This window comes from Acaromyces ingoldii (assembly GCF_003144295.1).
Source record: "Acaromyces ingoldii strain MCA 4198 unplaced genomic scaffold FA10scaffold_2, whole genome shotgun sequence".
Classification (NCBI taxonomy): domain Eukaryota; kingdom Fungi; phylum Basidiomycota; class Exobasidiomycetes; order Exobasidiales; family Cryptobasidiaceae; genus Acaromyces; species Acaromyces ingoldii.
The window spans coordinates 690903-717178 of NW_020290248.1; the positions used below are offsets into that span (position 1 = coordinate 690903).

General features: G+C 57.5%; 11 protein-coding genes across 11 annotated transcripts; 6 read left to right on the forward strand and 5 right to left on the reverse strand.

The window, feature by feature from the left end:
• Nucleotides 1-784: 784 nt before the first annotated feature.
• On the reverse strand, nt 785-7244 carry FA10DRAFT_271199 (hypothetical protein; the record flags this gene model as incomplete). Its single annotated transcript, XM_025523094.1, has 2 exons — nt 785-7167; nt 7226-7244. The coding sequence occupies 2 exons, from the start codon at nt 7242-7244 to the stop codon at nt 785-787; spliced, it is 6402 nt and encodes a 2133-aa protein (XP_025378546.1).
• Nucleotides 7245-7567: 323 nt separating this feature from the next.
• Nucleotides 7568-9473, reverse strand: FA10DRAFT_249545 (MFS general substrate transporter; the record flags this gene model as incomplete). The annotated part of the gene is made up of 4 exons (XM_025519539.1): nt 7568-7875; nt 7963-8110; nt 8173-8506; nt 8567-9473. The coding sequence occupies 4 exons, from the start codon at nt 9471-9473 to the stop codon at nt 7747-7749; spliced, it is 1518 nt and encodes a 505-aa protein (XP_025378547.1). The 3' UTR covers nt 7568-7746.
• Nucleotides 9474-10853: 1380 nt separating this feature from the next.
• On the forward strand, nt 10854-11942 carry FA10DRAFT_299966 (hypothetical protein). Its single transcript, XM_025524775.1, has one exon. The coding sequence runs from the start codon at nt 10932-10934 to the stop codon at nt 11880-11882; it is 951 nt and encodes a 316-aa protein (XP_025378548.1). The 5' UTR covers nt 10854-10931; the 3' UTR covers nt 11883-11942.
• A 289-nt stretch (nt 11943-12231) lies between these two features.
• Nucleotides 12232-13945, forward strand: FA10DRAFT_299967 (hypothetical protein; the record flags this gene model as incomplete). Its single annotated transcript, XM_025524776.1, has 2 exons — nt 12232-12635; nt 12706-13945. 2 exons carry the CDS (start codon nt 12232-12234, stop codon nt 13943-13945), a joined length of 1644 nt encoding a protein of 547 aa, XP_025378549.1.
• Nucleotides 13946-14019: 74 nt separating this feature from the next.
• On the reverse strand, nt 14020-15919 carry FA10DRAFT_265215 (hypothetical protein). The gene has a single exon (XM_025520965.1). It carries the CDS (start codon nt 15907-15909, stop codon nt 14107-14109), a length of 1803 nt encoding a protein of 600 aa, XP_025378550.1. The 5' UTR covers nt 15910-15919; the 3' UTR covers nt 14020-14106.
• A 168-nt stretch (nt 15920-16087) lies between these two features.
• FA10DRAFT_249548 (Metallo-hydrolase/oxidoreductase) lies at nt 16088-17992 on the reverse strand. Its single transcript, XM_025519540.1, has 4 exons — nt 17265-17992; nt 17011-17190; nt 16604-16949; nt 16088-16540 (listed from the first exon to the last, which is right to left on the reverse strand). Exons 1-4 carry the CDS (start codon nt 17933-17935, stop codon nt 16199-16201), a joined length of 1539 nt encoding a protein of 512 aa, XP_025378551.1. The 5' UTR covers nt 17936-17992; the 3' UTR covers nt 16088-16198.
• A 139-nt stretch (nt 17993-18131) lies between these two features.
• Nucleotides 18132-19189, forward strand: FA10DRAFT_278194 (putative PRE9-20S proteasome subunit Y13; the record flags this gene model as incomplete). Its single annotated transcript, XM_025523436.1, has 4 exons — nt 18132-18392; nt 18470-18740; nt 18802-18949; nt 19023-19189. The coding sequence occupies exons 1-4, from the start codon at nt 18184-18186 to the stop codon at nt 19187-19189; spliced, it is 795 nt and encodes a 264-aa protein (XP_025378552.1). The 5' UTR covers nt 18132-18183.
• On the reverse strand, nt 18859-20452 carry FA10DRAFT_265217 (hypothetical protein). Its single transcript, XM_025520966.1, has 6 exons — nt 20338-20452; nt 20187-20253; nt 20083-20105; nt 19783-20018; nt 19023-19710; nt 18859-18949 (listed from the first exon to the last, which is right to left on the reverse strand). Exons 1-5 carry the CDS (start codon nt 20366-20368, stop codon nt 19336-19338), a joined length of 732 nt encoding a protein of 243 aa, XP_025378553.1. The 5' UTR covers nt 20369-20452; the 3' UTR covers nt 18859-18949; nt 19023-19335.
• A 132-nt stretch (nt 20453-20584) lies between these two features.
• FA10DRAFT_265218 (hypothetical protein) lies at nt 20585-22777 on the forward strand. Its single transcript, XM_025520967.1, has 5 exons — nt 20585-20999; nt 21066-21268; nt 21322-21706; nt 21768-22189; nt 22252-22777. Exons 1-5 carry the CDS (start codon nt 20676-20678, stop codon nt 22358-22360), a joined length of 1443 nt encoding a protein of 480 aa, XP_025378554.1. The 5' UTR covers nt 20585-20675; the 3' UTR covers nt 22361-22777.
• A 414-nt stretch (nt 22778-23191) lies between these two features.
• FA10DRAFT_265219 (hypothetical protein) lies at nt 23192-25159 on the forward strand. Its single transcript, XM_025520968.1, has one exon. It carries the CDS (start codon nt 23386-23388, stop codon nt 24910-24912), a length of 1527 nt encoding a protein of 508 aa, XP_025378555.1. The 5' UTR covers nt 23192-23385; the 3' UTR covers nt 24913-25159.
• A 217-nt stretch (nt 25160-25376) lies between these two features.
• On the forward strand, nt 25377-26271 carry FA10DRAFT_65492 (hypothetical protein). Its single transcript, XM_025525626.1, has one exon. The coding sequence runs from the start codon at nt 25675-25677 to the stop codon at nt 26215-26217; it is 543 nt and encodes a 180-aa protein (XP_025378556.1). The 5' UTR covers nt 25377-25674; the 3' UTR covers nt 26218-26271.
• Nucleotides 26272-26276: the final 5 nt, after the last annotated feature.

Below are 26276 nucleotides of genomic sequence, written 5' to 3' on the forward strand. Positions count from 1 at the left end.
TGAGACATTCGAGGTGGTCTCTGCTACCTCGCCTTTCTTGCGCAGGTACTCTTCACTCGAGTCGTTTCAAGCTATCCGTCCTCCTGATCCTCTCACGCCAACGCCCTCTCACCTTTCCCTTTCGCTGCTGGGAATCAGCGGTCAATTGTGGGAAAGAAAAGGAGGAAATATGGCGAGAGAGTCGGTTCTGAGGGACGTGTCGTGATTTGCGGCTTCGACACGGAAAATCGGTTCCTCTCTTCGCTGCCCTCTCTCAACCCCGACCCCAAGAGCGACGCAGACGCAAACACACACTCTTTCTCGCAAATGCCGAGGTCGCCCAATCTGTGGCGAGCGTATCGACCGGCGAGAGGAGACGGGAAGCAAGCGTGAGAGTGTCTGTCGCTGTTGAGACGTAATCCGAGGGAGCGTCTGGGGGGCGTTTTGTCTTTTTTTCCCCTTCCTCTCTGGCTGCGACAACGCTCCACTTCGGATCAATACAAAAAAGGCTTTGTCCCAGAACCTTAATGGAGCTCCACGAATATTGTATTTAACACGTGGCCTCTGCGTTGCCCGCTGCTGTCGGGGGACAAGCGCTGAGGATGGAAGTCACCGTCAGAGAATTGAGGCTTGATCCTTGATCCGTGATCCGATGGAGGGGCAGACGAAAGGTCGTATAAAACAACAAGCAAGCGATGAGATGTGCTTGAGATTCAGCGTTGTTACATTTGTAGCGGAAAAGTAATGAGAGTCGAGACTAGAGACAATTATAGGCATGTAGATGCCGCTGTTGTTACAAGTATCCTCAGGCCTGCCAGGTTGCCATGTCGGCGTAATCGTCGCCCGTGTCCGGCATGGCCTCTATGCTGGCCAGCAGGGCCTTCTGGCTGATGCCTCCCTTCTTCTTCTTTTGATCGGTTTCCTCTCCACCTTTCTGAGCCGTGTCCGACGTTGGGTCGAAGAGATCGAGGATCTGATCCGTGTCCATGCTCTCCAGTCCAGCATTTTGCTGCGTCACGACGGAGTTGGCCACGTTGAGCTTAAAGCGCTGCAACCCCATGATCCTCGCCTCGAGGGTATTGCGCGTAATGAGTCTGTATACGTTGACAACCTTCTTCTGCCCGAGCCGATGGGCCCGATCCATCGCCTGCATGTCCTTCATCGGGTTCCAATCGTGCTCGACGAAGATGACCGTGTCTGCGCCTGTCAGCGTCAAACCTAGGCCGCCCACCTGCGTGGTGAGGAGCAGCACGTCGATGCTTGGGTCCGAGTTGAAGCGCTGGACGATGCCGTGGCGCTTGTCAGCACTAACGCCACCGTCCAGACGCATATATGACACCGATGGCATCAACGTCTTGAAAAGATCCGATTCGATGATGTCGAGCATCTGCTTGAGCTGACAGAAAATCAAGACGCGATGCTGCGAGATCGGTCCGGCTCCATCGCTGGCAGCGGTGCTTACTGCTCCCCCTGTGCCTCCAATACTAGACTCGCCGATGCCACAATCGTTGAGAAGCTGCCGCAAGGCGAGGAGCTTGGGCGCATTGGCAACATCCCGCAACGAAGAACCCGACTTGATCAGCTGCCGCTCGACGTCGACGTGCTTCTTGTTTGCCTTGTCAAACACCAGCAGCGGGTGATTGACCAGCTTACGAAGGTACTGCAGCGTCTGGAACACGTGATGCTTCTTGGACGGGTCTCCTGCCGCGGCGGTGTCGCCCTCAAAGGCGCCCTCGATGGCATTGCGGTCCTGGGTACGACTGAACTCATCGTAGAGTTGTCGTTGAACATCGCCCAGATCACATTCGATGTCCTGAATGATCTTCGGCGGCAGATCATTAAGGACGTCCTCCTTCATCCTTCGAAGCAAGAAGGGTAAGACCTGCTTGTGAAGGGCATCGAGGGCCAGTGACGCCCTCTCATGCTCCTTGGCTGTCACCTTGCCGTCCCTTGACGCGAGGATGGGCTTTCCGAAGCGCTCATGGAAAGCGCGCTCCGTTCCCAAGAAGCCTGGCATCAAGAAATCGAAGAGGCTCCAAAGCTCCAAGACATTGTTCTGAATAGGCGTGCCCGAGAGGATGAGGCGGTGCTGGGACTTGATCATCTTGATGGCTTTTGTTGTCTTTGTCTTTGCACTCTTGATGATGTGGCCCTCATCGAGGACGCAGTAGAGCCAGTTGATCTGCGACAGCACTGCAATGTCATTTCGCACGGTGTCGTACGACATTACGACACAATCGTGCTCGGGGATCTGCCCTTGCAGCCGAGCGCGCTCCTGCGGCAGTCCAGCGTAGAGGAGTGGTCGAAGATTTGTGGAATACTGTCGGATCTCGTGACACCAGTGGCCCGTCAGCGTGGGTGGGCAGACGATGAGCGATGGCAGAGGCGTGGTGTCAAGCGCCTTTGTCGCCTCGTACCGTTGCGCTCGCTCGTAGTGCTTGCCGGCCAGGATGCAGATCGATTGAAGCGTCTTGCCCAGGCCCATATCGTCGCACAGGACACCGTGCAGCTGAAACTTGGCGAGGAAGGCCATCCAGTTGACGCCATCCTGCTGGTACTTTCGCAGTTCGGCATTGACCTTGACAGGAATCGTGTAGGGCTCCACCTTTGTTCCGTCCAGGAGCTGCGAGAGGAACTTGCGCTCCTCCTCGCGACGAGCGAGAAGCTCCTGCGAGAAGCCTGGAGGATCCGGCAGACCCGTCTCCAGAGGCACCATCTTGACGAGCGACGCAAATGTGTTTGTTGCCACCAGTCGGACGGCATCGTCTGAGTCGCTCATCCTGCCGAGAACGGGAACAATGAGGACGATGACATAAGGCAAGAGCTTGAGATCAAGGAGCTGAACAACGTGCGAAATGGCCTCGATGGCTCCCTGACGATTGCATACATTGGATGCATCGCCAAGGAGCGCCACGACATCGTTGACGATGTGCATCATCGTTGCTTCTGTGATGCATTCTGCCATGGTGCTGATGGCCTTGGATGCAGCCGTGCGGACGACTGCACGCTTGCACTTGATCGCCGACGTCAGAGCGGGGAGCAAGACGAGCGCTTCCTGATGCAGGCTCGCGTCCAAGTTGGCGAGATTGGCCTGCAGCAGCGTGCAGCAATCGATGACCGTTTGGCCCTGTCCGTCGTCCTTCACATCCAGCCCTTGTGCTTCCTTGACGTCGCTGCTCTTGCCAAAGGCATCCAGCAGGGGCGCGCTCATGCAGTCCCACAGCGTGGGGACGACGTGGAAGAGGCGATCTCTGAAGAGGCGCGAGACCTCCCTTAAAGTCATTTCTGCCCCGCGCCGGATCAGCTTGCCTTCGCGAACTTCTTCTGGCTCATTTGCGTCCGCTTGAGAGACAGGGCCGCCTCCTCGTCCTTTCCACTTTGGCGCAACTGGAGGCACTTCGTTTATAGAGAGAATACCCTCGAGCTGGTCCTTTGCGTTGGCATAGATGGGCGTCTGCGTTGTGTCTTGGCACACAAAAGCACACAAGTTCTTGATGATCTTATCGCTTGGATTTGCAGTAGCAGCCGGCGACGAGCAGAAGCCAATGAAGCTGGCTACGGCACGCGCAGATCGCTGCTGGAGATCGTAGTTGTCCTCGAACTTGACGCTGGTCATGATGCTCCGAATGACGGGGTTCAGCTTCGAAGGCATCAGCTTGAGGCCGATGACGGCCGCTGCAGCACAAGCCGCGACCTGGGTGTCTTGCTTGCTCTTTGTTGCTTGGTAGAAGCCGAGATCGGCAATCAGCTTCATCCGTCGCTCGTCGAGGGCCGCCTGAGCTGTCTTTCGCGTCTTGGCGGAGACTAGGCCCAGCAGAGCGTCAAAACCCTTTCCCACGACGTCTTTGGCTGTCTCGACTGTGAATCCATCTGCACTCCGGCCGAGAGGATCGACTTTCGAGGGCAGTGTTGGGATCTTTGTCTTGGCAACCTTGGCGTCGCGTTGGAAGGCCGTATAGAGGCCCTGGCAGCCAGTCTGGATCCGCTGCAGCATCACAGCCATCTCTGCATAAGTGTCGGGTGGTGGCGATTCGAGAATCGAGATGAGTCTGGCCCCGACGGATCGTGAGATGGGGCTAGCCTCAAGGATGTTGACCTCGATCTTGGTGGCCGACTCGGACCACTCCTGCACCACGGCCGAGGCCAGGCACTTTTGCAGCGCCGAGGATGACGAAATGTAGCGCACCAGACTGTCGTGAAATGCTTCATCATCCAGTTCGCGAGGCCAATGGGCCATGATGCTTCCCAAAGCTTCTGCAGCGCCCAGACGACCACGAATGACAGTGTCGACGCCGACGAGGGAAAGGTCCTGAGCCAAGATGCCCTTGTCGACGTTGTGCGCATCTCCGCCCCCCACGCCTGCGCTCGTCGATGCCTTGTAGAACAAAGAAAAGTCAAGGGGAGACCCAAGGGGAGTCATGAGAATGGTAAAGAAAGAGCTCAAATGAGGCTTGACCAAGTCGACGAGCCGGGCTGGTCCACCAGCTTCCACGACAATGGTCAACGCCTTTGTCCAGGCCTTTTTGCTTGCTTCTCGAATCGGGAGCCTCTCTTCGACGATGAGGTTTTGAAATAGCAGGCGGAGAACCCTGGCATCGATCCAGTCCCGCGAAAGCGAAGGCACTGACAAAAAGACGGAAAGCGCATTGAGGACAGAAAGCCGGACAGAGGTGATAGTGTGTCGGAAGAACGGAAAGAGTCTTGGGACCAGATTCGATACACTCCGGCTCTGCTCGATGTTGTCCTCGAGATTGAGATGTGCAATTGCCCGTGAGTTTTCGACGAGCCGAGCGAGCAGGTCCATGACGCCGCCGGTACTGCTCGAGAGGTCGTCCTTGAGATCACCTAGGCAATCCCAGAGCTGATCGAGGAGCTCGCCGATGGCTTCAGGGACATGTTCGAGCAAGAGATCGGCGATTGGCAACAGCGTGGCAGCAGCAACGCCGCGCACGTCATCGTCGTCATCGCGCAGGCATAGAATGGCAGTATTGATGATCTCTCGCAGCTTGTCGCTGGCCCGTGGGCCATCGCCGTCTCGCATCTTGCTATCCTCCTCCTCCTCCTCCTCCTCTTTGATCGGATGAGCACCGTCACTCAGCAACAGATCGCGTCGAACGGACACTTCGTATTTGAGGCCCAACAAGCCCGCGTGGCGAACCTCCCATGCGTAGCCCTTGCAACCTCTTTTTGCCTCGAGCTGCTTGATGCGCGAGTGCGTACTCTTGGAGCTTTGCTGCGCTTCATCGATGGTGAAGTCCTGACGTACCATGGCTATGAGGACCTCGTGCACCTTGGACACGGCTTCGGCTGGCATCCACTTGAGGAGACTAGCCAGAGTCTGGCCGGCCGTCTCGCGCACTGGCGCGACGACATGATCAAAGACAAAATCGCCGAGCCGGTCTAGGGAGAGGACGCACAAGAGGCGGATGGCGGCATCCTCACACCAGGCCGTGTGCGAATCTGCATTGGCCCCCGCTCCGACGCCGAGCACCTTGCCGCCGCCTGCTCCTTGTGTCTTGAACAGCTCGCGAAGGCCCAAAGCTGCCCCATGTCTGATCTCCCACTTTGGCGAAAAGAGATCGGCGAGAAGCAAGGTACCAACAAGCACAAAGGGCCACTGGCCAGCAGGCGCAATCAACGACGTTGCATTGGCCGCCGCAGCGTTGGCGAGCGCGGTGCTATCGACGCTGCCACGTGGCGTGAAAGGCGACTGCGTATCCGTGCTGTTCACCGTGCCTGCTGGCTTAGCAGTGAGGTAGTCTCCCCCCGTCGCCCCGGACGGCGTAGAGGGCAGTGGTGTCGCTGGCGTTTTAAGTGAGTGATTCGGAGCTGTCGCGCCGTTGCCCGTCAATGACGACGTCTTGATCTTGATGTTTGGAACCGATTCAGTCGAAGGCGTCGAAGCCGGCGTCGCTTCGACGATGCGGGCTTTGGTGGGTTCGCTCCCACTGCTGCCGCTCATCACACCTTTTTCCTCGAGCTTGCGCTTGCGTTTGAGCTGGTTGCGTTCCCTCGCACTCAGCTTACTGAGATCTACTTCTTCAACAGGTGTCGTCACGTCTGACATCGCATCCGTCGTCGCATTTGTCGCCGCTGTCGCCGTCATCGATGACGACAACGATGAGGGCGGGCTGAGGTGAAGAGCCTTCGCGTCAGGAAGTGATGGAGGTGGCATGGCCACAGCAGCTTGCAGAGGCTTCCGTGTTGGACTCCCGCTCGACTCTTTTGTGTCGGCGCCTCCAGGAGCGAAGCGCGGGGCAGGAAGGGAGGATTTGGCGGCCTGTGGGGCGAAACGGGGAGGTGGTAAGCCACCGCCTGGCGTCTTTGGACGCGAGCCAAGAGGAGGGGACTGCTTCGACGAGGAAGAATCTGCCTCTGGAGTCGGCGCGCCGAGAAGCTCTTGCTCGACGTCCATGCCCAGGTCCACTTCTTCGCCCGCCAGACTGCCCAAGCCTAGTCGCTGCATGTCTCTCTTTGCATGCGCAAGTCGGTCCTCTACGGACGAAAAGGCAGGGAGATCGTACTCGGAACCTGCGGAAGAGAGAAGCTTCTTGCCAGTGGTGAGAACCTGCGCGAGAGAAAAGGTGGAGAAGCCCAGAAGCTCGGCCGGTTTCGCCTTAGCTTTTGACTCGTCTTCTTGTTCCTCCCCCTCCTTCTCCAATTGCTCGGGGTCCTCCTTGATCTTTACTTTCGCCTCTCCCGGCACTTGATCGGGATCCCACGTGCCTGCTGCCGAGCAGATGGCTTCAATGGCTTGGCCGGCCGCAACCCTGGTATCCCATGTCTTTGATCGAAGATGAGGGAGGACTCGAGCAAGGAGGAACACGGCCTGGTTCCAGTCGCCTTCGATCCCCGCATAGTGGGAAGAGGCTTCCCCCGCTGCACCACCTGAGGACACCCCGGTTGCTGTTGCTGCTCCCGTGCCCCCTTGCGGTGCAGTTGAAGCTGGTGTCGAGGCACCCGAAGGCGACTCTTGTTTTACGGCCTTCGTCTCATCGTACTCTTCCTCCCTCTTGTAGCTCGTGCTGCCCTCCACGTGCGCCGCCGACTGTTGCTGCTGCTGCTGCTGCTCCGACGAAGCTACACCACGAACACGAAGAGCGGCAATTTGGCCCAGCTGCCTCGCTGCCGTGCCTCGAATGGCAGGAGTGGAGCCCGAGTCGAGGAGGGTGACCAAGCGGTCGAGGCCTGCCACGGTGCTCAGTCAGAATGAAGCCTGGGAGAAGAAAGCACACCATCAACTCACGGGTCTGTGCAGCCGCCATGGCCGCCCACCACCGCTGACCTCCTCGACTCGATCACGGCGACGTTGGCAACGACGGTGTCGGTGACGACGATGGATCGCCTTGCGAAGACGACCCGGTCTCGGCCTGGTCGGCCGAAATCGTCCGTTTCAGAAGAAGGCAAACCAAAATTAGACGCGACTTTTCCCCCCTCGCGCGCGCGAAAGTCGACTTCTAAATGACTTTTTTTTTCGGGGGGAAAAGAGGGAAGCGTCGGGCGCGGGCCTAGCTCGTTTGTGGCAGGGGTTCTTAAATATCTGCTTTCGAGGGTCCACGCTTCAGCGCGCCTCGGCCTCAGCGCTGGCGTTTTTTTTCCTCTCGAGCGCTTCTCTCTCAAATTTCCTCTCCGCCTTTCTTCTTTTCTTTTCCCTTTGATTTTCATTGCCAGTCTTTTTCTCACGTGCCTTGAAAAAAGGCGGAAATGTGTTCGAGTGTCACACAATGCTGAGGTGGGCTGGGCTCTATCGTACAGGTGGAAGGGAACCTAGGTGTCGATCGATTCAACGATGAGTTGATGGTACTGCGACCGCTTGCGGATAGCAGGGCCGTATTTGAAGAGGACAAAGGGCACGAGGGCGACGAGGGCGGCGAAGCAGCCCAGTAGCGTCGTTGCCTGTGATGGGAAGAACAGCCAAGGTTAACGTCAGCCTTCTTCGCCCGAATGGAGGTACCGAAATGGGAGAATTACAGAGGAACTCACCCATTGATTACCCAGGCCCTTGTACATAGGCACAGAGGCAATAGTCAAAGAGCCGGCTAGTGTTTCCCGGAGTAGATTTTGGGCGCCCGTGGCGCTCGTAGCGACAGGCCCGTAAGACGCGATCACGTACTCGGTGGCACCCGTGAAGCTGTAGAAGTGCAAGAAGAAGCTCAGCGGAGAGCCTGAAGACAGAAAGCAGCTGCAACCCACGTGATGAAGGCACCAATGCCGAAGAAAACGAGGGCGATCATCGAGACAATCCACGGTACGGGGGGCCGAGAGGTCCAGGCGAACCAGAGGAGTGACGAGGAGAAGAGGACACCGGCTGGCATGACCCAGAGCAGCCTCGCTTCGGGCGACGGCTTGCCATTCTCCATCGGACCCTTCTTCTCTGCTCGCCTCCAAAGGGCCTTTTGAATGGGGAACATGCAGAAGCCGATGCAGAAGCCCAGGACGATGGCGAAGAAGGCCAGATTCTGCTCGCCCATGTTAAATCCGTACTGAACATAGATGAGCTGAAACGAGCCGATGAAGAGATAGATAACTGATTTTGATACGGTCAGCCGTCTATGCTTCCATTCAGTCGTTCTATCGACGTGCTCACCAATGTAAGTCAGAGACTCGAACAAGCCAAACCAAAAGACGATGCTCTCCGTCAAGAGCATCCACGTCGGCCTAAGAAGCGTTTCAAAGATGATCTGGCGAGGGTGCTGGCCCGTCGTCTTCATTTCGTGGTCCGCAAAATAGCGTTCGTCTCCCGTCTCCCTTCGAAGCTTCTTTGCTCGGCGCTTGAGGCGGACGCCGTGGTGCGTCTCTTCGGCAAAGGGCAAAAAGACAAAGAGGAGCATGAATGCCGTTGAAATGCCGCCAATGCCAAACGTCCATCGCCAGCCGACGGCCATGACAAGGTAGCCTGCGAACCCAGCGGCGATGTTGGAGCCACCGATACTGTTGAGTACAAAGAAAGCCGTCGGCCATCCTCGCTCCTCGCGAGGCCACAGATCAGCGACGACGCCAGCGGCATTGAAAGTGCCGGCGCAAGCGCATCCGGCCAGGAAACGAAAGACGAGGACAACAGCGACATTGGGCGCCAAGGCTGTGGGGATCTGGAAGATGGCAATAAGAGCCAGTGGAGGTGCCTCTACGACCTTTCGACCCCACCGTTCGGCGGCGCCTGAGACGAGACTTGGGCCGACGCCGAAACCAAAGAGATACATGGCGGTGGCGAGAGACATGACTACCTCAGAGACGCCAAGTTCTTTGGCTGCCTCTTGCGTCCCGGGCGTCCAAAGGGTGCTGATGGCGTTTGCGTTGAATTGCTGGGCGCAGTAGACGATGAATACGAACCACTTGTATGCCTCCGACCAATTCCGCGGATTCTCAGCGTCGCCCTCTTGCCATGTCACGAGGAACTCTTTCTCCCACAACTTCTCGGTGGAGTTACCGCGAGACATGCTCTTGGGAGTAGCATCGCCCACTACGATGGTGCCAGAAGAGTCGTCTCGGGTCATGCCTCTCTTCTCTGCGTTGACATCGAGCGTCGGAGAGCTCCTACCGCTAGAAGACGGACCGCTGTCCTTCTCCATGTCGGGATCGCTCCTCCTGTGGACCGTGCGGTTACTTGTCAAGGACATCTCTTGTACGAAAAGGTGGCCAGGTGATGGGACTGAAGGAGGGTAATGTCAACTAGGGGGGCCTTTAGGACGAGCCTTTTCAGATATCTCCTGATGAGTCTTCTTCGCCAATACTTGTCATTTCGCAGCTGGCACTGGGAGTCTCTCCTATGTTGCCTCCATCGCTTCGAGCACAGACTAAAGGGTGGATGTCAATGTTGTTTCCAATCTGGGAACAAAGCGAATCATATCTTAGCTGTCTCTATCTTTCCCTCACGGTCAACCTTGCCTCCGACAATGGTGGCCTGCACTGCCGTCGCCAGCTGAAATTTCAAAGATAGCCATTGATAGGTCGCTAAATGTGATGTTTATGTCTTACACTCTGGCTTCGGCACGGCGGTGCACAAGCGAGGTGCAAGGTGTAAGGCTCGAGCGGCAACGATGTTGCCAAACAAAGTAGCAACTTGAATTTTCATTTGTCTGCCTGTGAGAACCTCATCGCTGACATTGATCGATTGAGATAGCTTGCTGACCCGTGCGACTGTCTATCAGCAGGCGCATGTGTCATGGCTCTGGTTTGCGGTTGGCCCTATGTTTTGCGTGATCACAGCGATGAATGTGAGGCGCAGTGGTGAAACCGTCTATGTTTCAAAAATTTTCATTTGGAAGACCCGTCTTGGTCGATCTCCCTGGAACTAATCTGAGACGTCAATAGAAACAGTTTTGCCCCATTTCCGTAGTCCGGCAGGCGCTCTTGAAATTTGGTTCTCGGAGACTTCTGCCCGACTGGCTTCCACTGCATTGTATGCACAGCAGTGTGAGTAGTGATTCGCACGAGCAAGCAGACGAAATAAGAACTGATTGCATCGGCAATGAGATTTAGAAGCCCGCGAGCGTTCTATGCCGTCGGCCAGATCAAACGCGCATCAAAAAACCGGGCTAGTTGCCGCCAAAAAGGGGCGGGCCCTAGAGTGACCTCTCTGTTGCGTGATACCACCTCCTACTACTGCACCCTAGGATCTTGACGCGCTTCGCCTCCAAATGTCTATCTTTGACTTGCGACAGGCAATTGCGGGACGAAACTGATAGGCGCAGCTGTTCACATGCTTGTCTCTTGTCTCTTGTTCAGAATAGAAACTGGAACGGAAATTTTAATCTTCATTCGGTCCTTCATAAGTCTTCATTGAAACTTACTCATTCCCTTGCGCCTGCATCGAGAGCTGTCATTCAGCAATTCAGGCGGTCAAGCCAACAGCGGCGATGCCCTTGAAAAGGAGAGGGGCTTTGTTCTCGCACCTTAACAATCTTCCCTTCACCCCTTCCCCTTGCCATCTTCCTTGACGAGCTTGTCCAACAATGCTTGCCGTACAGCCCACTGCACCTCACCAGCTGCCCATGACGGCGTCTATGTCCCACAGCGGCCACACGGTCAAAGTTCGGGTGACGCCACCCTCTTCGTCGCCTTCGTCGCCCACTGGATTTGGCCACCCTCTCTCGTCTGCCTCTTCTTCTCAAAGGAAGCTCGATGAGCCCAGCTTCTGCCACTGCGAGATCCGCTCGCACTCGGCTGCCGCGGACGAGGCACCTTTCCTCCGTAAAACCATTGAGCTTTCGGATCTGGCCGAAATCTATCGCACGCCTGGTCTTTTCGAGGTCCTTTTCCGCCGCGTGCTCCGAAGCCCTACCCCCGCCATGCTTGCGCAGCTGTTCAACGAAGAGACGAAGCGCGAGGGCCTTGCCTGTCTCCAACACATCCGCATGCTCGACCTCGGCGCCGGCAACGGTCTTCTTGCCCAGCAGTTCCGGGAGCTGGGTGTCGGTTACGTTCGAGGGATCGATGCGATGCCCGAGGCAAAGTTGGCCGCCGACCGCGACCGTCCAGAGGTGTTCGACGGTTACGACGTCCTACCTTCTTTTGCAGCCTCTGCTAAAACTGAAGGCCCCTCTTCCCCACTTGGCGAGGTCAGCCTGGAGCCGGACTCGTTCAACCTTCTCACTTGCGCATCCTCGGTCGGGCCCGATGACTTGCCTCCGCGCGCCTTCACCTCTGCCTATAATCTTCTGGCACCTGACGCCTGGATCGCCTTTACGCTTCGCGACACCTTCCTTGGCGGAAGGGATACCTCGGGCTTTGCCCTTTTCATCGGTCGGTGCCAGCGCGCAGGGATCATGGAGGTCAAGGCGCATCAGCGCTTTCGGCACATGATCGAGCCAGACGGGAAGTCGACGTACTGCATTGCCTTTGTCGCAAAGAAGGTCAAGAACATCTCACTCCGGTGGCTGGATCTGTCAGCCGTTTCGCCCTAAGCTTTCGGTCTGCCTCCGTCTTTCTTCTCTTTCACCAAGTCTTTCTAATCATAGCTTCTTCTCTGTATTATACTGCTCGCTCCAATGGACTCTAAATGGGATTGCTTGTTGATCATCTCCAGGAGGCAGGGCAATGACGGTACCCCGAGGGCGCAGCCACTTTGCCGGCAAGCGGAAACGCGTCAGAAAGAAAGGCTGTGCTCGTTTCAACGTGGCCCAAGCGCAGCGCCTTCTTCGCAATTTTTACCGGGCCTCAGTCGATCCCCACCTCTCTCCAACCCAACCCACTCCCCAAACGTCACATACTGCAGCAGCAGCTGCAGTAGCTGCTTGCTGTGCAACGACAATCATGGTCCACGACAGCCAGCTTTTCACTCTGACGCTGCTTCGCCGTAGACACGATGTCAGGATGATGGACCTCGTGCCGATGCAGCCTTCATACAGCACCAAGGACCAGATTGTCGCACCATCCTACTCCTTCTCGCGCGCGGTGACCTTGGGCCCTCTCTACGATGTCCAGCTCGTCGACTCACTGCTCATGCTGCCCCTGGCTAGCGTACAGTCGCCCTCGACGCTGGAGCGGACAAAGGAAATCAGGCTGATGAACCCAGACGCAGTCGTGGCGCTCGAGAAGCAAAAGATGACATTCAAGCAGGAATGGAGGTTCAAGTGGGAGCAAAACGAGTTCGCCTGCCGGAGGGACGGAAAGGAGTATGAGATTGTGGCGATCCGCAAGCCCGACCCAGAAATTGAGTGAGTTGGTTTCTTCCGTTCTTCCTGCTTTTTGCATAGTCATATGCTGATCCCCATCTCCCCGGGATAGGATCGCGAGGTACCATTCCCGGACAAAATCCCGCCCTGCCTTCTTCCAGGTGTTTGACTACAACGTACAGAGGATCGAAGTGGGCGACAAGAGGGGTCTGGAGATTCTCGCCGTCATGGCCTTCCTCGTCTCGCTCGACGTCGAGTACGACGAGAAGCACAAGGACCGAGAGAGCGGCAACATCTACATGGGTGCCCCCATCATGGTCCCCAGTGAGGGCGTGAACAACGAGGATGGTTACTGGTCAGGTCCCTACAAGGCGGAAAGACTCGGTCAGACGTCAGGCACGGGTGCCAACCCAGCCGCACTCGCAGGCGCCAGCTCGGTTGGTTCGCCAAAGCAGAGCGCCGACGCTGCGCCACAACGACAGCCGCAGCAGAATGCGCAAACGACGCATACAGAGCCGTCGCGGGCTTATCGGCCAGAAGCCAATGAGATCGTTGTGGACCTGCACACGCCCGTCGAGGTGCTTGCACAGCACGCCGTCAACCTTTTAAGAGTCGATGTGGGCGGTCAGGGTTGCTACATGATCATTCTGCGCGCTCTCACACCCCAGACGTCCTTTGTCGCTGTCCGAGTCGCGGCCGAGGTCAAGTCGAAATGGAGCAAGCTGGCACCGACGGCCAAGGGCCGCACTCTGGATCCCCAGCCAGGATCGAGCGAAGTGGCCGAAGACCTGTACCAGTATGTGCGCGATCCCTCGATCGACGGACAAAAGTCAACGCCAGCTGCTCCTGCAACCCCACCCCAGGCGAGCCAGAGACCAAAGATCATCAAGCTCAACGCGCCAGAGCCGGCAGCGAATCCGTCCGACTATGCCTCCTCCTCGTCATCGGCGACGGCGGCAGAACCGTATTCGGCGCCCAAAGAGCTTGCCATCTTTCTCTCAAAGGAAAAGATTGACGAATTTGAGGCGAGTCAGAGGAGACCGGCGCAGGCATTTTCGTCGACATCGAGCCTGTCGCCGCCGCCAAAGGTTGCTTCGCCACCCGATGGGCTTCCTGGGAAACCTCCCAAACACCCGCAGCCTGGTGCAGCCAGCCACCTCGGTCCAGCGTCCGACTACTCTCGACCGGGTTCTTCCCACCAGAAGTCCTCTTCATCACAGCACCTGGCTGCCCGTGCGCAGAGCCACAGTCCCCATTCTCAAGCGTCCGAGAGCGGCGACGCCCAGCCAAGCATGGGGCGCAAACTCATGGGCAAGCTCAAGCACATTGGCTCAAAGATACCGTCTGAATAGGCACCCTCCCTTGGCAAAGATACCGTTCGAACAGGCATTCCCATCCTCCAAACACGCATACACACACAGAGAGACATGTATACCCCTTCTGGGCTTCGTAGTTGCAATTGGTTGATTACAAAGATTATCGTTCACTTCAGAGAGAGACCGCATCTCGGCATCTAGACCTTGACAAAGTCCCTGCGTCTGGCAGCCCAGGCGCTGAGGAAGCTGGCGTAGCTCCAGCTGAGCTCCCTGGCACCGCGCATGCGGCTTGAATAGCGGTTGATCTGCTCGCTCATCTTGTCGTCCTTTGCCGCGTAGCGCCCGGCGACGTCGAGGTAGCCGTCGGCCATGCGGCGCAGGCCGCGCAGCAGCAGCTCGTACTCTTTTGATCCGCGCGCGTAGGTGCCCGTCGTGATGCTGGGCACAAAGAGCTGGAAGAGGGGCAGCGAGTAGACATCGATGGAGAGCCAGGTGCTGACGGCGTAGTGGGCATGCACCACGTACAGCACCTCTGCCACGGCGTGGGTGCAGAGGAACCAGGGGTGGGCGATGCTCTGGACCACGCCGTCGTACACGTCCTCTGGGTAGCGGCCCAGGAGGACGCCAGTGGAGACGTCGTGGCTAGCATTGATGGGATAGACGTGCTTGAAGACGTTGACGAGGCGGTACAGCGTGGCGAGGCACTTGCTGTCCCAGGGCGTCCACTTGCTGCCCGCCTCGAGATCCTCGCCTCCTCTCGCCTCCGACGCAGACGCAGACGCTGACGCTGACGCCGACGCCGAAGCCGACGACGACGGTGGAATGTCGGACACGTCGCCCGAGAAACCATGGAGGAAGCCGAGGAGGACGGCCGTGTCGGCCTGCGTAGGCTTCTGCTGGCCAGCGACGCGGGCGAGGGTGCCGACGATGTGGGGTGCATGCAGCACCGTTTTCTTTGGAATCTTGGACAGGTTCCGCGCATCGTCCCAGTGGATTGCCATGGGTCCCTGCTCGATCGCAGGCCCGCCTTCGAGGCCGATCTTGCCGTCTGCATTCCAAAATTTGTAGAGATGCGCGGTGATCTTCTTGGCTTGCTCGCGGTACTTGGCCGCAGACTCGTCGTCGTTGATCGAAGGGTGCGACGCCAGCTTGGCGCCGGCCAACAGCGCTCTGCGCTGCACCATGAGCGTGTGGAAGTGACCGCCACCAGCGGAAGGATCAGCGCAGACCTCTTCCCAGAGCTCGAAAGTCTTTTCGCTCCACGCTCGTGCCACATAGTCGAGGTCCGCCTTGATGATTGTCCTGGGCACGTCCTTGTTGTACAGCGTCGAGACGACGTAGCCGTGGTCGTTGGACCGCGGCCGCTTCTCGAGCAGGTGTAGCGCGTAGGCTGTCAGAGCAATGGCGCGGATCGAGGGTCCATCGTTCTGGGGCCGGCCCCAGTCGGCGTCGAACGGACTTCCGTCAACCTCAAACTTGGCTTCGCCCAGGCCGCCAGTCTCAAAGTTGCCGGCGCGGTTGGACGTGTGCTGCAGCTTGACATTCATCTTGACAAAGTCGCGCACGATCGTCTCGAGCTTGCTGGCCTGTTCCTCCTGCACGCCCACAACGTCGCCCACCTCGGCAGCCGAGACGAGGCGCCGAACAACCTCGCGCAAGCACAGTCCACCGTCGCGCGGCCATTGGAAAAAGTAGTTTTCGTTCTCGTCCGCACCGCCCGGCCGGGAGCCTGGGCGCGAGGGACTGGCGATCATGGTGCCAGCAGGGCATCCGGGCGCATTCTTGCCACTGGGACCAAAGGCTTCGAGCAGGTACGAGAGCGAGCGCAGCGCGCGGGCTTCGAGCTGCGTCGAGAGGCGCAGGGACGACCGGACAGAGGGAGGCAGGAACGCGGCCGAAGAAGACGAGTAGAAGAAGAGGTAGCCTGCAGAAGACAGGGCGGCGAGCAGAGCAGCCCCGCCCGCAAGTATCAGGTGCTGATTTGGCGTATTCGAAGTCATGTTTTGCGACTCTCTGCCTCCTTGTCGATGGTAAGGAGAAAGAGAGAGGGAGGGGGGGGGGTTGAAAGTTTCGTAGCCTGCTCGTGTGGTCTGTGCGTCATTCTGCCTCCCTCCACCCTTCCTCCCTCACGTCATTAGACGCGCAGCGAAGTAACACAACAATGACGAGCGGGAATGTGTCAGTGAATGGTGAAATTCCATGTCTATGATCATCCCAATGATTGCAACGAGTGAAGGAAAGGGGTATCTCTAGCAGTAGTGTGATGGACAGTCATCGCATGGCGCAGTCTTATTTGCCGTGAATGATCACGTCGACCGTCTCGCCAAACGGCAGCGTTCTAAAGTATTTCCGAGAGAGGCCCTGCTCGTCAAGGGCCTTTCCAAGATCTTTGGGAGGCTCGTCCCACGCCTCGTCACTCATGCTCCACGTGCCCCAGTGCGTGCCAAACGCCTGCCTTGCCCCGACGTCGAGTGCCATCTGGACTGCATCCGATGGGCTGCAGTGCTGGATCGACATGTGCCAGAGAGGCATGTAGGACCCAATGGGAACAGCCGCAACGTCGATGGGCCCCAGCGCTCGTCCAATCGATGAGAACATGAGTGGCGAGTACCCAGAGTCGCAACAGAAGAACTGGAGGGATTTATCAGGTCAGGAATCTCGGTTTGCTCCAGCATACGCGCGTTGCCTACTCACAAATGATGCTTCCCTGAGACCTGGCTCATCTTGACTTCCACCACCGACGCGGACCACGTATGAATTCCAGAGCGAACGGTTGACACCGAGCAGATCTCTACCAGTCCAGTGCATCGCAGGGACGGCATTCACGGTGACTTTGCGGTCCACATGGCTGACCGTGCCCGACGTGTTCCTTGCCGGCACCTCGACGTCGGCCATGCTCTGCTCCCACCATTCGAGCTCGGTTATCTGCTCAGGAAGCACGCCGTGACGCTCGAGAAGGTCCCGCACACCGGAGGGTACCACCCAGCATGTCTCTGGCGACAGCTTGGGAATCACCGAGACATCGATGTGGTCAAAGTGGCTAGATGTGACGCATCATCGATCAGTCCCAAAGCTCGAAGCCTAGAGGGGCATCAACTTACTTGTGGCTGATGAGTACAATGTCGATGCGGCCTCGCTCTTCAATTAAGTCTTCGATCTGGCATGGCGGTGGTCTCATCCGCGTCGGGCTGAAGATGCTCTTGATCGGTTGAGGGCTGAACACGGGGTCCGTGAGGATATTGACGCCATTCATCTGGACAAGGCAGGTGCTTTGACCAATCCTGGGGAGTGACGGCCCTGGTGTGAGCGTCCATCTTTGAAGAGCCTCTCAATTCTCTGATCAGGGCTAGCTCACCAGGTAAAAGTCGTGCCTGTGGCCTTGGCGCAGGGCGGAGGAAGTGAGGCATCGCTGGATACAACCTCCCAGCCCTCCTCATGACCCCACAGCTTCTGCCGATCAAGACGCTTGACCGGGAGGACGTTGTTCACTTTCTTCCTACCCTCTTCGCTCTCGAGATCTTTCGCCAGTCCGCCGTCCCAGACCAATCTGCTCGGGTAGCGCAGTGGCGTGTAGATCACTTTCCAGTAGAGAAATTCCCACGCTCCCACCTCTCTCCACTCGGCGAAGGGATTCAGGTAGCGACCCAGGATGGTGAGGGGAGCAAATCGAGACCGAATCGACTGGTGTTCGATGGCAGAGGCCGCGCCATACCAGCGCATGTGCTGGTGGACATCTGCGCTCTTGGGCGAGGCACGCTCCACAACCCGGGCATTGGGGAGCTCTTCGGACCCTTCTACATGTTCTTCGCTTGTGGATGCTGTCGAAGCTACGCTTGCGCTCCTCGCCCGTGTCGGGACCAGTCCCGCCGGTCTCGGCTGCAGGGGATACTTCCGACGCCTTGACCTAATCGCCGCTCGCCTGGCGGTGTCCTGGATGGCATAGTATATTCCCCAGCCTCCCAGGTAGACGGAAACGGCAGCGATCGCCACGCTGCTGGCCCGAGCCGCAGTGGGTGTGGCCTGCATCGACCTTTGTCCGTGTTGCAATGAGATCCTCTCTCCCTACCGACGTTGTTGCTTCTCTGACAAAAAAACAAAAAAAGAGCTCGCTCCACCAACGTTTTGTAAGAGCACGCCCAAGGAAAAAAATTGAAAGCACTGATGTCTCGGCCGAGGAGCACGAGCCACAGAGCAACGCGCGTCTTCTCGGCGACGGCTGCTCCTCCCCAAGTTGGTTGGATCGTCTACCGTCGACGACAAAGCAAGCAGCCACAATGTCTCGGCGATACGACTCACGGACGACGACCTTCAGCCCTGAGGGCAGGCTCTACCAGGTCGAGTATGCCATGGAGGCCATCTCGCACGCTGGAACGGTCGTGGGCATCCTCGCAAAGGACGGAGTCGTGCTGGCCGCCGAGAAAAAGGTGACGAGCAAGCTGCTTGAGCAGGATACGAGCAGCGAGAAGATCTATTCTCTGTCCGAGTGCGTACTGTGCGACGACCTCCTGCCCCTCTTGCTGCTCCGGCTGACAAGCGTCTGTTGTTCCTTGCGCTCCACAGCAACATCATGACTGGTGTCGCCGGCATCACGGCCGATGCCAATTCGCTGATCAACTACGCCCGAAATGCGGCGCAGCGCCATCTGCGAGCCTACGACGACGACATGCCCGTTGAGCAACTGGCTCAGCGCCTTTGCGACCTCAAGCAGGGCTACACACAGTACGGCGGTCTCCGTCCCTTTGGTGTCTCGCTCCTCTACGCCGGCTACGATCCTCATCACAACTTCCAGCTGTACCACTCGGACCCGTCTGGAAACTACTCAGGATGGAAGGTGAGCTGATTCTCACTGCCCTCAGATAATGATTCAAATGCTGAAGCGGCTCGTCGATCAGGCGACGTGCATCGGGAGCAACAACGGGACAGCGACGAGCCTCCTCAAGCAGGACTACAAGGACGATCTGACCATCCAAGAGGCCATGAGCCTGGCCTGCAAGGTCTTGAGCAAGACGATGGACTCGACGACGCTGGACAGTGAGAAGAGTGAGTCTCCCATATGGGATTTCGGCGATTGTGGCTCGATGCAGCATTTCTGATCCCTGCTACTTTCTCGCAGTCGAATTTGCGACTCTCTCCCTCGACCAGTCCGGCAAGCCGCTCAGCAGGATCTTTAGGCCAACGGACATCACGAGACTGCTGGACCGCGAGGGATTGGCAAAGAAGAGCGAAGAGGAGGGTACGGCACCGAGGACAGCGGAAGCTATGGCAGTTGACTCTACATGATAGCTCCAAGTGGACCTGAAATTCAATGTGCGACTTTCCTGATCGACTGGCCCGGTCTCCTCTTTCAGTTTCCTCTTTCATTTGCTATTCTACCGTCATCTCCCCTACAGCGGACAAAGATTATAAAGAAGCAGCAAGAGGACCATTTAGATCGCCTTGCTCTTGACGAGCTGCTCAACCTCTGCGACGGCGTTGTCGAGAATCTGCTTTTGAAGCTTGTCGTCCTTGAGGCTGCCCAGCACCTTTTCGATGACAGACTTGGCCAGCTGCCTCTGCTCCTCCTCGCGCTCCTGTGCCTCGTACCGGACCCACGAGTCGAGGACGCTCTTGACCTCCGAGGCAATGGCCGTGCGCTGGCTCAGCTCAAAGGCCTCCTTCTCCGTCTGGGCCGTCTCCTTTGCGACAGCGTAGAGCGACTTGGTGATGTCAACAACGTCCCGCTGCTGGTTCACAGAGTCGATGCGGCTCTGCACTGCCTCGGTGTGCTCCTTGCGAGCCGAGTTGAGGATGCCGCTGATGCGCTGTTTTGGATCAGATTGAGAGAGTCAGTCGCACGGTCTTTTCGAATCCCGCTCGTCTAGCCTGACACCCACCTCGATCTGACCGTCAGCCCACTCCTTGTAAGGGCCCGTGATGGAGCGACCGACAAGCGTGGCAAAGATGAGGAAACCGACGAGGATGACCGTCTCCTCGTTGGCCACGTAGAGCTCCTTGGAGATGGCCAACGCCGACAGACCCGTGCCGAGAGTGACCCAGCCCGTCTTGGAGACGAGCGAATTACCGGGCAGAATGTCGAGAAGCGAAGAGGCCTTGGCTTCGGGCGAGGTCTCTGTGAGAATTCCAAGTGCTGTGAGCAAGGACTCGAAGACGAGAAAATACTTGGTGACACGTACTGTCGGCATAGAAGCGGACACCCCTAAAGACAAAGGAATATCGATCATATGATGAGTACTTCTCAACGCAGCAAAGACCGGAGACCTTTCCTAGGGCTACTCACCCAGTTGCCGAGGCAGCAAGAGCGGTGCGGGGAACGGTAGGACGGGCGGCCGCCGACCGAAGGACAGCTGCAAAAGCACCGGGGAAGATCAGATTAGACATCGGTCCCGATGAAGGCACCTGAAAGAAGCGCGAGTGAGACGGCAACGCACCAGCTCGCGGAACGGCGGATCGGAGGCTCATCGTGCTGTGACTGGCGGTCCGAGAAAGGGGAGAGGAGGAAGAGGAAGAAGAGAGTCGATGAAGAACCGGCGTTGACGACGAACGAGAATATCGCGATGGTCAACTCTCGCCTGCTGGTTCCGAGGGCTGCAGACCCACGTGTCTTTTTCGTGCACGTGCGTGCATGCTTTCTGGCTTTGGCCGTCGGCGATATTTTTGGCCGCCGTGGAGGGGCAATGCAACTGGCTGTTCCTTGGTGGTGACTCGGACAGGCCGTTCGGCCCGCTCCCTCCTCCTGCTTGCTCACAATCATCATCTGCTAGGCAACATGGCTCCAAGCGACTTTCTGCCGCTGCCGGACCGAGTGTCGCTGCTGCAGCGCTTCAAGGGTGTCGCGCTCGATGAGCTCCCCACGCCCGCCGTTGTGATCGACTCGTCTAAGGTGTCGAGCAACTGTGCTCGGATGCAGAGGATCGCAAGGGATTGGGGCTGCCTCTTTCGAGCCCACATCAAGACACACAAGACAAGGGAGGGCGTCCTGGCGCAGGTGCGCGATGGCGAGAGGGGCAAGACTCCCCTCATCGTCTCTACGCTCGCTGAAGCTTGGGGCGTCCTCAAGTCAGGTCTGATTGAGGAGGCTGGCATCAATGACGTAAGACCAGAAGTTCCCTCCTTTCAACGACGACAACCTTCATTCATGTCTTGTATCTGCTCCTAGATCCTCTATGGCGTGCCAGTGGGCGTGCATAAGATTCCCGAGATCCTCGAGCTGCGCAACGAAATGGCCAAGCGGGGTGGACCATCGGCTGACGTCAAGGTTATCATCGACAATATCGCACAGGTCGATGTACTACAAAAGGCTCTCGCGCCCCTGAATGCCAAGCCTATTCAAGCCTTTGTCAAGATCGACTGCGGCTACGGGTGAGTGTGGCCCGAGTGTACATCTCAGACCACAACTGACGTGCGAGAGATAGACGAGCTGGCCTTACCGTCAATTCACCGTCGTTGGCGTCTCTTCTCGAGGCCATTGCAACAAGCTCGCATGTTGCACTCTGGGGGCTCTATTGCCACGCCGGACATTCGTACGGGAGCAAGTCTGAAAAGGACGCTCAGGACTTCCTGTCGTTGGAGGTGCGATGCATCAACGATGCCGCACAGCTGGCTGAGTCAATTCTCGACAAGGCAGCGGGCGATCGATCCCGACATCGGTCGCCTCTGGTTCTGAGCGTAGGAGCCACGCCCACGGCGCATGCTGCAAGTGCAGGGCCGTCTAGCCAGGAGCTGCAGAAGCTCAAGGGTCTCCTGCGAGGTGAACTAGAGCTGCACGCGGGCAACTATCCCTTTCTCGATCTGCAGCAGGTGAGTCGATGTCACTCAATGGCAGTATGCGCAAGCTGAAGGCCAGAGCACACTTTCCCAGATGGCAACACACGCTCTTAGCAGCTCGGGACCAGTCGGCCACATGACAATCGATGACTGCGCTCTCAGTGTGGTTGTAACCGTCACCAGCCTTTACCCAGGCCGCAGCCAGGGAGAGGCAGAGGGATCCATTGCCGTCTCGGATGGCAAGCTCGCCTCCCATGGTGACGAAGCCATGATTGATGCGGGTGGAATCGCTCTGAGCAAGGACGTGGGACAGTTCGAAGGCTACGGTCACATCGTGTCCCCACCGAGCAAGGTCGGATGGATGGTCAGCAAAGTTTCGCAGGAGCACGGCATCCTCGCTGTCCGCAAGGGTACGCCGGATCAGTGGGCCAGCGAATGGGGCCTCGACCGTCTAGAGGGGCAGGGCAAGACGCAGCAAGTCCGAGTCGGCGACAAGGTCAGAATTATTCCCCAGCAGTGAGTCTCTTGAAGTTTTTCCGTTGGACGTGACGGTTCCGCTAAGCAGCCTCTTTACGTAGTGCATGCATGGTCGCAGCTGCCCACCACTGGTTCTTTATCTTTGACTCATCGCTCAAAGAAGAAAGTGCGACCGTTCAGGATGTCTGGGTTCCCTGGAAGTCGTGGTAGAAACAATCAACCTCACTTAATTGCTGTCGGGAAGGAAGGGGTCTTATCCTCGGCACAACCGATTACTCTTTGAATTCTAGAAGAAAAGAAAAAAAAAGACGAAGAAAAGGCAGCCTTTGGAGCTAGCGAGTTCTCGGTATGCCACTCAATCAATTTGTCGTCGGTGGGATTCCTCCGACGAAGAGCTCGGGAATCTCGACTATTCCTTGACAAGCCACCATGATGTGCCAGGACGTACGGGTCCATTCTGACAGCCACACCAGAACGTGAGCATGTAGTAGTTGTACGTACTGATGTCGCCTTGTCAGTTGATAGAATTAGCAAGGCCTATCTAAAGAGCACTGATCAATATTAATAGCACGGTGGACTTTGCCAAGCATCGCTAGGCACATCCGCTTTCGTGTTCCAGTGCCGGCCGTGAGGAAGCGGTCGCGATACTATTAATACTTCTGTTTTTAAGCTACTGCTTTGATTACAATATTGGCCTCCGGAAGGTTAGATCTGGTTATGCTTAGCCCACGATTTTAATTTTTGAATTGGATTTGTTTAAGCTTGCTCATGGGCAAGCCAAGCCGAGGCCCCCGTTCCCTCACATGCGCCGTCGCCCTTTCTCCGGTTTCATCTCTCGACGATACAGGCTCTCTCTCACCCTAGACAATGGCGCGACGGGGACATCACCTATAACGACGCATCATCGCTGGCTTATCAGCTCCAGCAAGCAGCGCGCAGATTCTGGTAATCTCTCTCGGGCCCCAAAAACCGCTCTGTTCTCCCCTCCGCCCGGCGTTGGAATTTTCTTTTCCCTACCGCCGCCCTTTCTTTTGCCTTTTTTTTTTTTTTCGTTTTCGCACTCCCCTTTTCCTCGTCGACTGAACGTAGGGCCGCGGGGGCCAACGAGAGCGGCGCTCTTTCTCGTGCGACTCTGAGATCCCACGCCGCCGTCTCCTCTCTCTCCTACTCCCATCTCTCTCGTCCCCTCACCACCGTCTCAAAAGGAGCGCGGGGAAAAGCAGCAAGCGTACATGATGGCTGGCGCAACGCTACGATCGAGCCTCCTCTGGTCGCTTTGCTTTGTCATCCTCGTCCTTGGCTCGTATGTCCGTTCGGCCGGTATCAATGTCGATGTGCCAGAGGACTTCTACCAGTGTCAACCGGCCGTCATTGGCATCACGGGCGCGAGGGGCAACGTGACGATTATCGTCAAGGAAAGCCACTCGCGACATGCCCACCTCAACGTCAGTCTGGCACCCAACGCGACCCAGTACACATGGGCGGCTGTCGATCTCACTGCAGGGACGGACTTTGCGCTCATCATCACGGATCGCACGTCCAAGAATAAGACGAAGCTCTCACAGAACATCCAGCACTCGACGGTGGATCTGCCACCGACGGGCGTCAACGACACGTCGTGTCTGCCCGTCAAGAAGGTCAAGAGCAGCAGCGACGGAGACAAGAATAAAGACGACGGCGGCGGCATCGGCGGCATTGGCGGCGATCCCAGCCTCGAAGACGACCCTGGTCACCACCGGAAGCACAGCACCGTCGAGGTGTCGGTCATTGCCGGCGTCCTGGGCGGCTTGCTCTTTGCACTCATGTTGCTCATCCTCGTCATGTGTCTGCGCCGGCGGAGGGAGAATCTTGGCGCGTCAGATGACAGCGACTCCTTCATTCAGCAACAGCAGCAAATGAGCCAGAGAATAGGCTCCAGCGCATTAGGCACGGGCAACAGAGCCTCCGACTATGTGACGCTGGCCGATGGCACCAGGCGGAGAATCGACTCGATCGTCATGGCCCGGCAAGACGACTCGGGATGGAGCTACATGTCGAGTCTCGTGCCGGGCTTGCAGGCCGCAGAAGGAGCGCGCGGCCACCACCGGCTGCAATCGCAGCAGCAGCAGCAACGCAGGGCGCTGCGGACAAAGAGGTACGACGGCGAAGCGGCCGACTGCGAGCTGCCGTCCTATGGCCTGAGCGAGTACGAGCGAAAGCACCTGCCCAAGTACGAAGGCCGCGACGAGGGCGGCGACGACGCTGGCCATGAGACGGACGAGCTCGTGGCGCGCGAGTCACACGCCGGGACCGATGGCTTGGACCGGTCCTCGACGATGCAGAGCGGCGTTACTCGGACCACACGACAGACGTACTACAGCCGGGCGTCCTCGTCGGGCGCCCCCTTCATTTACGATCTCGATCAACCCTCGGGCGAGAGCCGTACGCCATCGGGCGTGGAAAGCGACGTGGGACTGGCATACCTCGGAGGGGAAGAGGATCCAGACGTCATCACCTTCCATGCAACGCCCTCGGCCCACACCCTGGGTCCCAATTCTGGAGCGCAGTCGCGCACCGTCTCGATCATCGGCGTGCCTCCACAGGACCAGCAGCCACGATCGATCCTCACGAGGAACCTGGCCGTGAGTCCATTTGCCGATGTGCCAGAGGATGGCCAGGCCTCGCCTGCCACCTCGACGGCCCTCGATCCAAGCAACGGCCGCATCCATCATCGCAACCGATCCGAGGTCAATCCTTTCGACTGGGATCGTCCCTCGTCCTGACAGCACAGCGCCTTGGCGGGCGACTGCGCTCACTCGAGCAGGGAGCACTGGCCTGCTTCCTTAGGTAGTATGTGTAATTATAGCCATTCATTCGCCTTCGTCTCCCCTCTATCGCTCTTTCGACTTTCTTGTCTTGTGTTCCGGTCCATCTCACTCTCTCTTACTCTCATTGTTCCATTCATCAACCTACCCACATGTACTCTTAGGCCTGTCTTTCCCTCCTCAAAATCACAAATACTGTTCGATTCGCCAACCGTAAGCAATGCTGAACAGAATGGCCCCGAGAAGGGAGGATTTCATGAGCAGGCAACCGCCGCCCCTCTTCGCACGCCAGCAAGGAAGATTCTTAGCGCCGTCTTTAAAGCTCTTTCTCAACAATAGAACGAATCCAGACACCTGAAAATGGAAGGTTTGAATAATGTGCCAGCGTTTACGCTTGTTTCAATAGCAATCTTATAGCGTGAAGCGTGAAGCGAACGAGGGAGAAGCCGCCTGGCCCTTTTAGTTGCTTGGATTGGATTGGATTGATTGCAAGGCCACACACACCGCTGTTCTTCTTTGCCCCTTCCCTTCTCGACTCAAACGCTCACCGTCGGTCCCACGTCGCCGACACTACCAATTTCGCGCGACTACCCACCTCCTCTCTTCTTCATTCTAGCTTTTGTCAGCTCTCGGTTGCGCTGGGATACCGAAGAAAAAAAGGGCCAGGAAGCCGCAAGGGGATCTACTCGACTGGTCAGATAGAATTGGAATCAGTACAAGATGTCGACGCAGGGAATCGGTGAGTCTTTTGTGGTCCGCGGTGCTCTAGACGTCTTTCATGGGCGAGGAAGAGGTAAAGAGAGGGCGGATTCTACGATTGGCTCTGCGAGGGAACGGGTTGGAGACAAGGGTCAAGTAGAGGGAGGGGGGAGGCGGCCGAGTGTATTGGTGCATCAGCGCCTACTCAGAGGACAAGGTCAGGCAATGGGGAAAGGAGCCGAGGGCATTGCTGCACGAGCTTTGGTCGTCGGAAGATCGGCGCTTTGGGCGTCGGAGGAGGAGGGAGGAGTGGGCTTCTGGCGTTTTCCTGCCAGTGTCAGATCTCACCTTTCGCCAACTGGTCGTGTTCAGTGCAAAATCTTCCTAAAATTCCACCCTTGCCCGCAACGGAAGGTCTGGTGGACCCTTGTCGCCCAACCTTCATCGCAACGAGCACTGGAGACGCGGTCCGTTTTGGCTCGGCTTCGGCCGCTTTGCCATTTTGAACTTTCTTTCCCCTCTGTCTGCCAGCCAAGCACCGAGCGAGCGAAGGACGCGCGCTGACAGTCTGAAAAACTACTCCCTTCCATCCAACTCCTTCTTCGACAACCCTCATTCCACCT

Coding starts and splice junctions, on each gene's coding strand:
- FA10DRAFT_299966 (XM_025524775.1), top strand. CDS start 10,932: ATGCTTGCCGTACAGCCCACTGCACCTCACCAGCTGCCCATGACGGCG.
- FA10DRAFT_265215 (XM_025520965.1), bottom strand. CDS start 15,909: ATGACTTCGAATACGCCAAATCAGCACCTGATACTTGCGGGCGGGGCT.
- FA10DRAFT_249548 (XM_025519540.1), bottom strand. CDS start 17,935: ATGCAGGCCACACCCACTGCGGCTCGGGCCAGCAGCGTGGCGATCGCT. Junction 16,950..17,010: donor ATTGTACTCATCAGCCACAA/GTAAGTTGATGC, acceptor CGTCACATCTAG/CCACTTTGACCACATCGATG. Junction 16,541..16,603: donor GTCTCAGGGAAGCATCATTT/GTGAGTAGGCAA, acceptor AAATCCCTCCAG/TTCTTCTGTTGCGACTCTGG.
- FA10DRAFT_265217 (XM_025520966.1), bottom strand. CDS start 20,368: ATGAGCCTCCGATCCGCCGTTCCGCGAGCTG. Junction 20,019..20,082: donor TGTCCGCTTCTATGCCGACA/GTACGTGTCACC, acceptor GAATTCTCACAG/AGACCTCGCCCGAAGCCAAG. Junction 19,711..19,782: donor GGGCTGACGGTCAGATCGAG/GTGGGTGTCAGG, acceptor GATCCAAAACAG/CGCATCAGCGGCATCCTCAA.
- FA10DRAFT_265218 (XM_025520967.1), top strand. CDS start 20,676: ATGGCTCCAAGCGACTTTCTGCCGCTGCCGGACCGAGTGTCGCTGCTG. Junction 21,000..21,065: donor AGGAGGCTGGCATCAATGAC/GTAAGACCAGAA, acceptor ATCTGCTCCTAG/ATCCTCTATGGCGTGCCAGT. Junction 21,707..21,767: donor CCTTTCTCGATCTGCAGCAG/GTGAGTCGATGT, acceptor ACACTTTCCCAG/ATGGCAACACACGCTCTTAG.
- FA10DRAFT_265219 (XM_025520968.1), top strand. CDS start 23,386: ATGGCTGGCGCAACGCTACGATCGAGCCTCCTCTGGTCGCTTTGCTTT.
- FA10DRAFT_65492 (XM_025525626.1), top strand. CDS start 25,675: ATGTCGACGCAGGGAATCGGTGAGTCTTTTGTGGTCCGCGGTGCTCTA.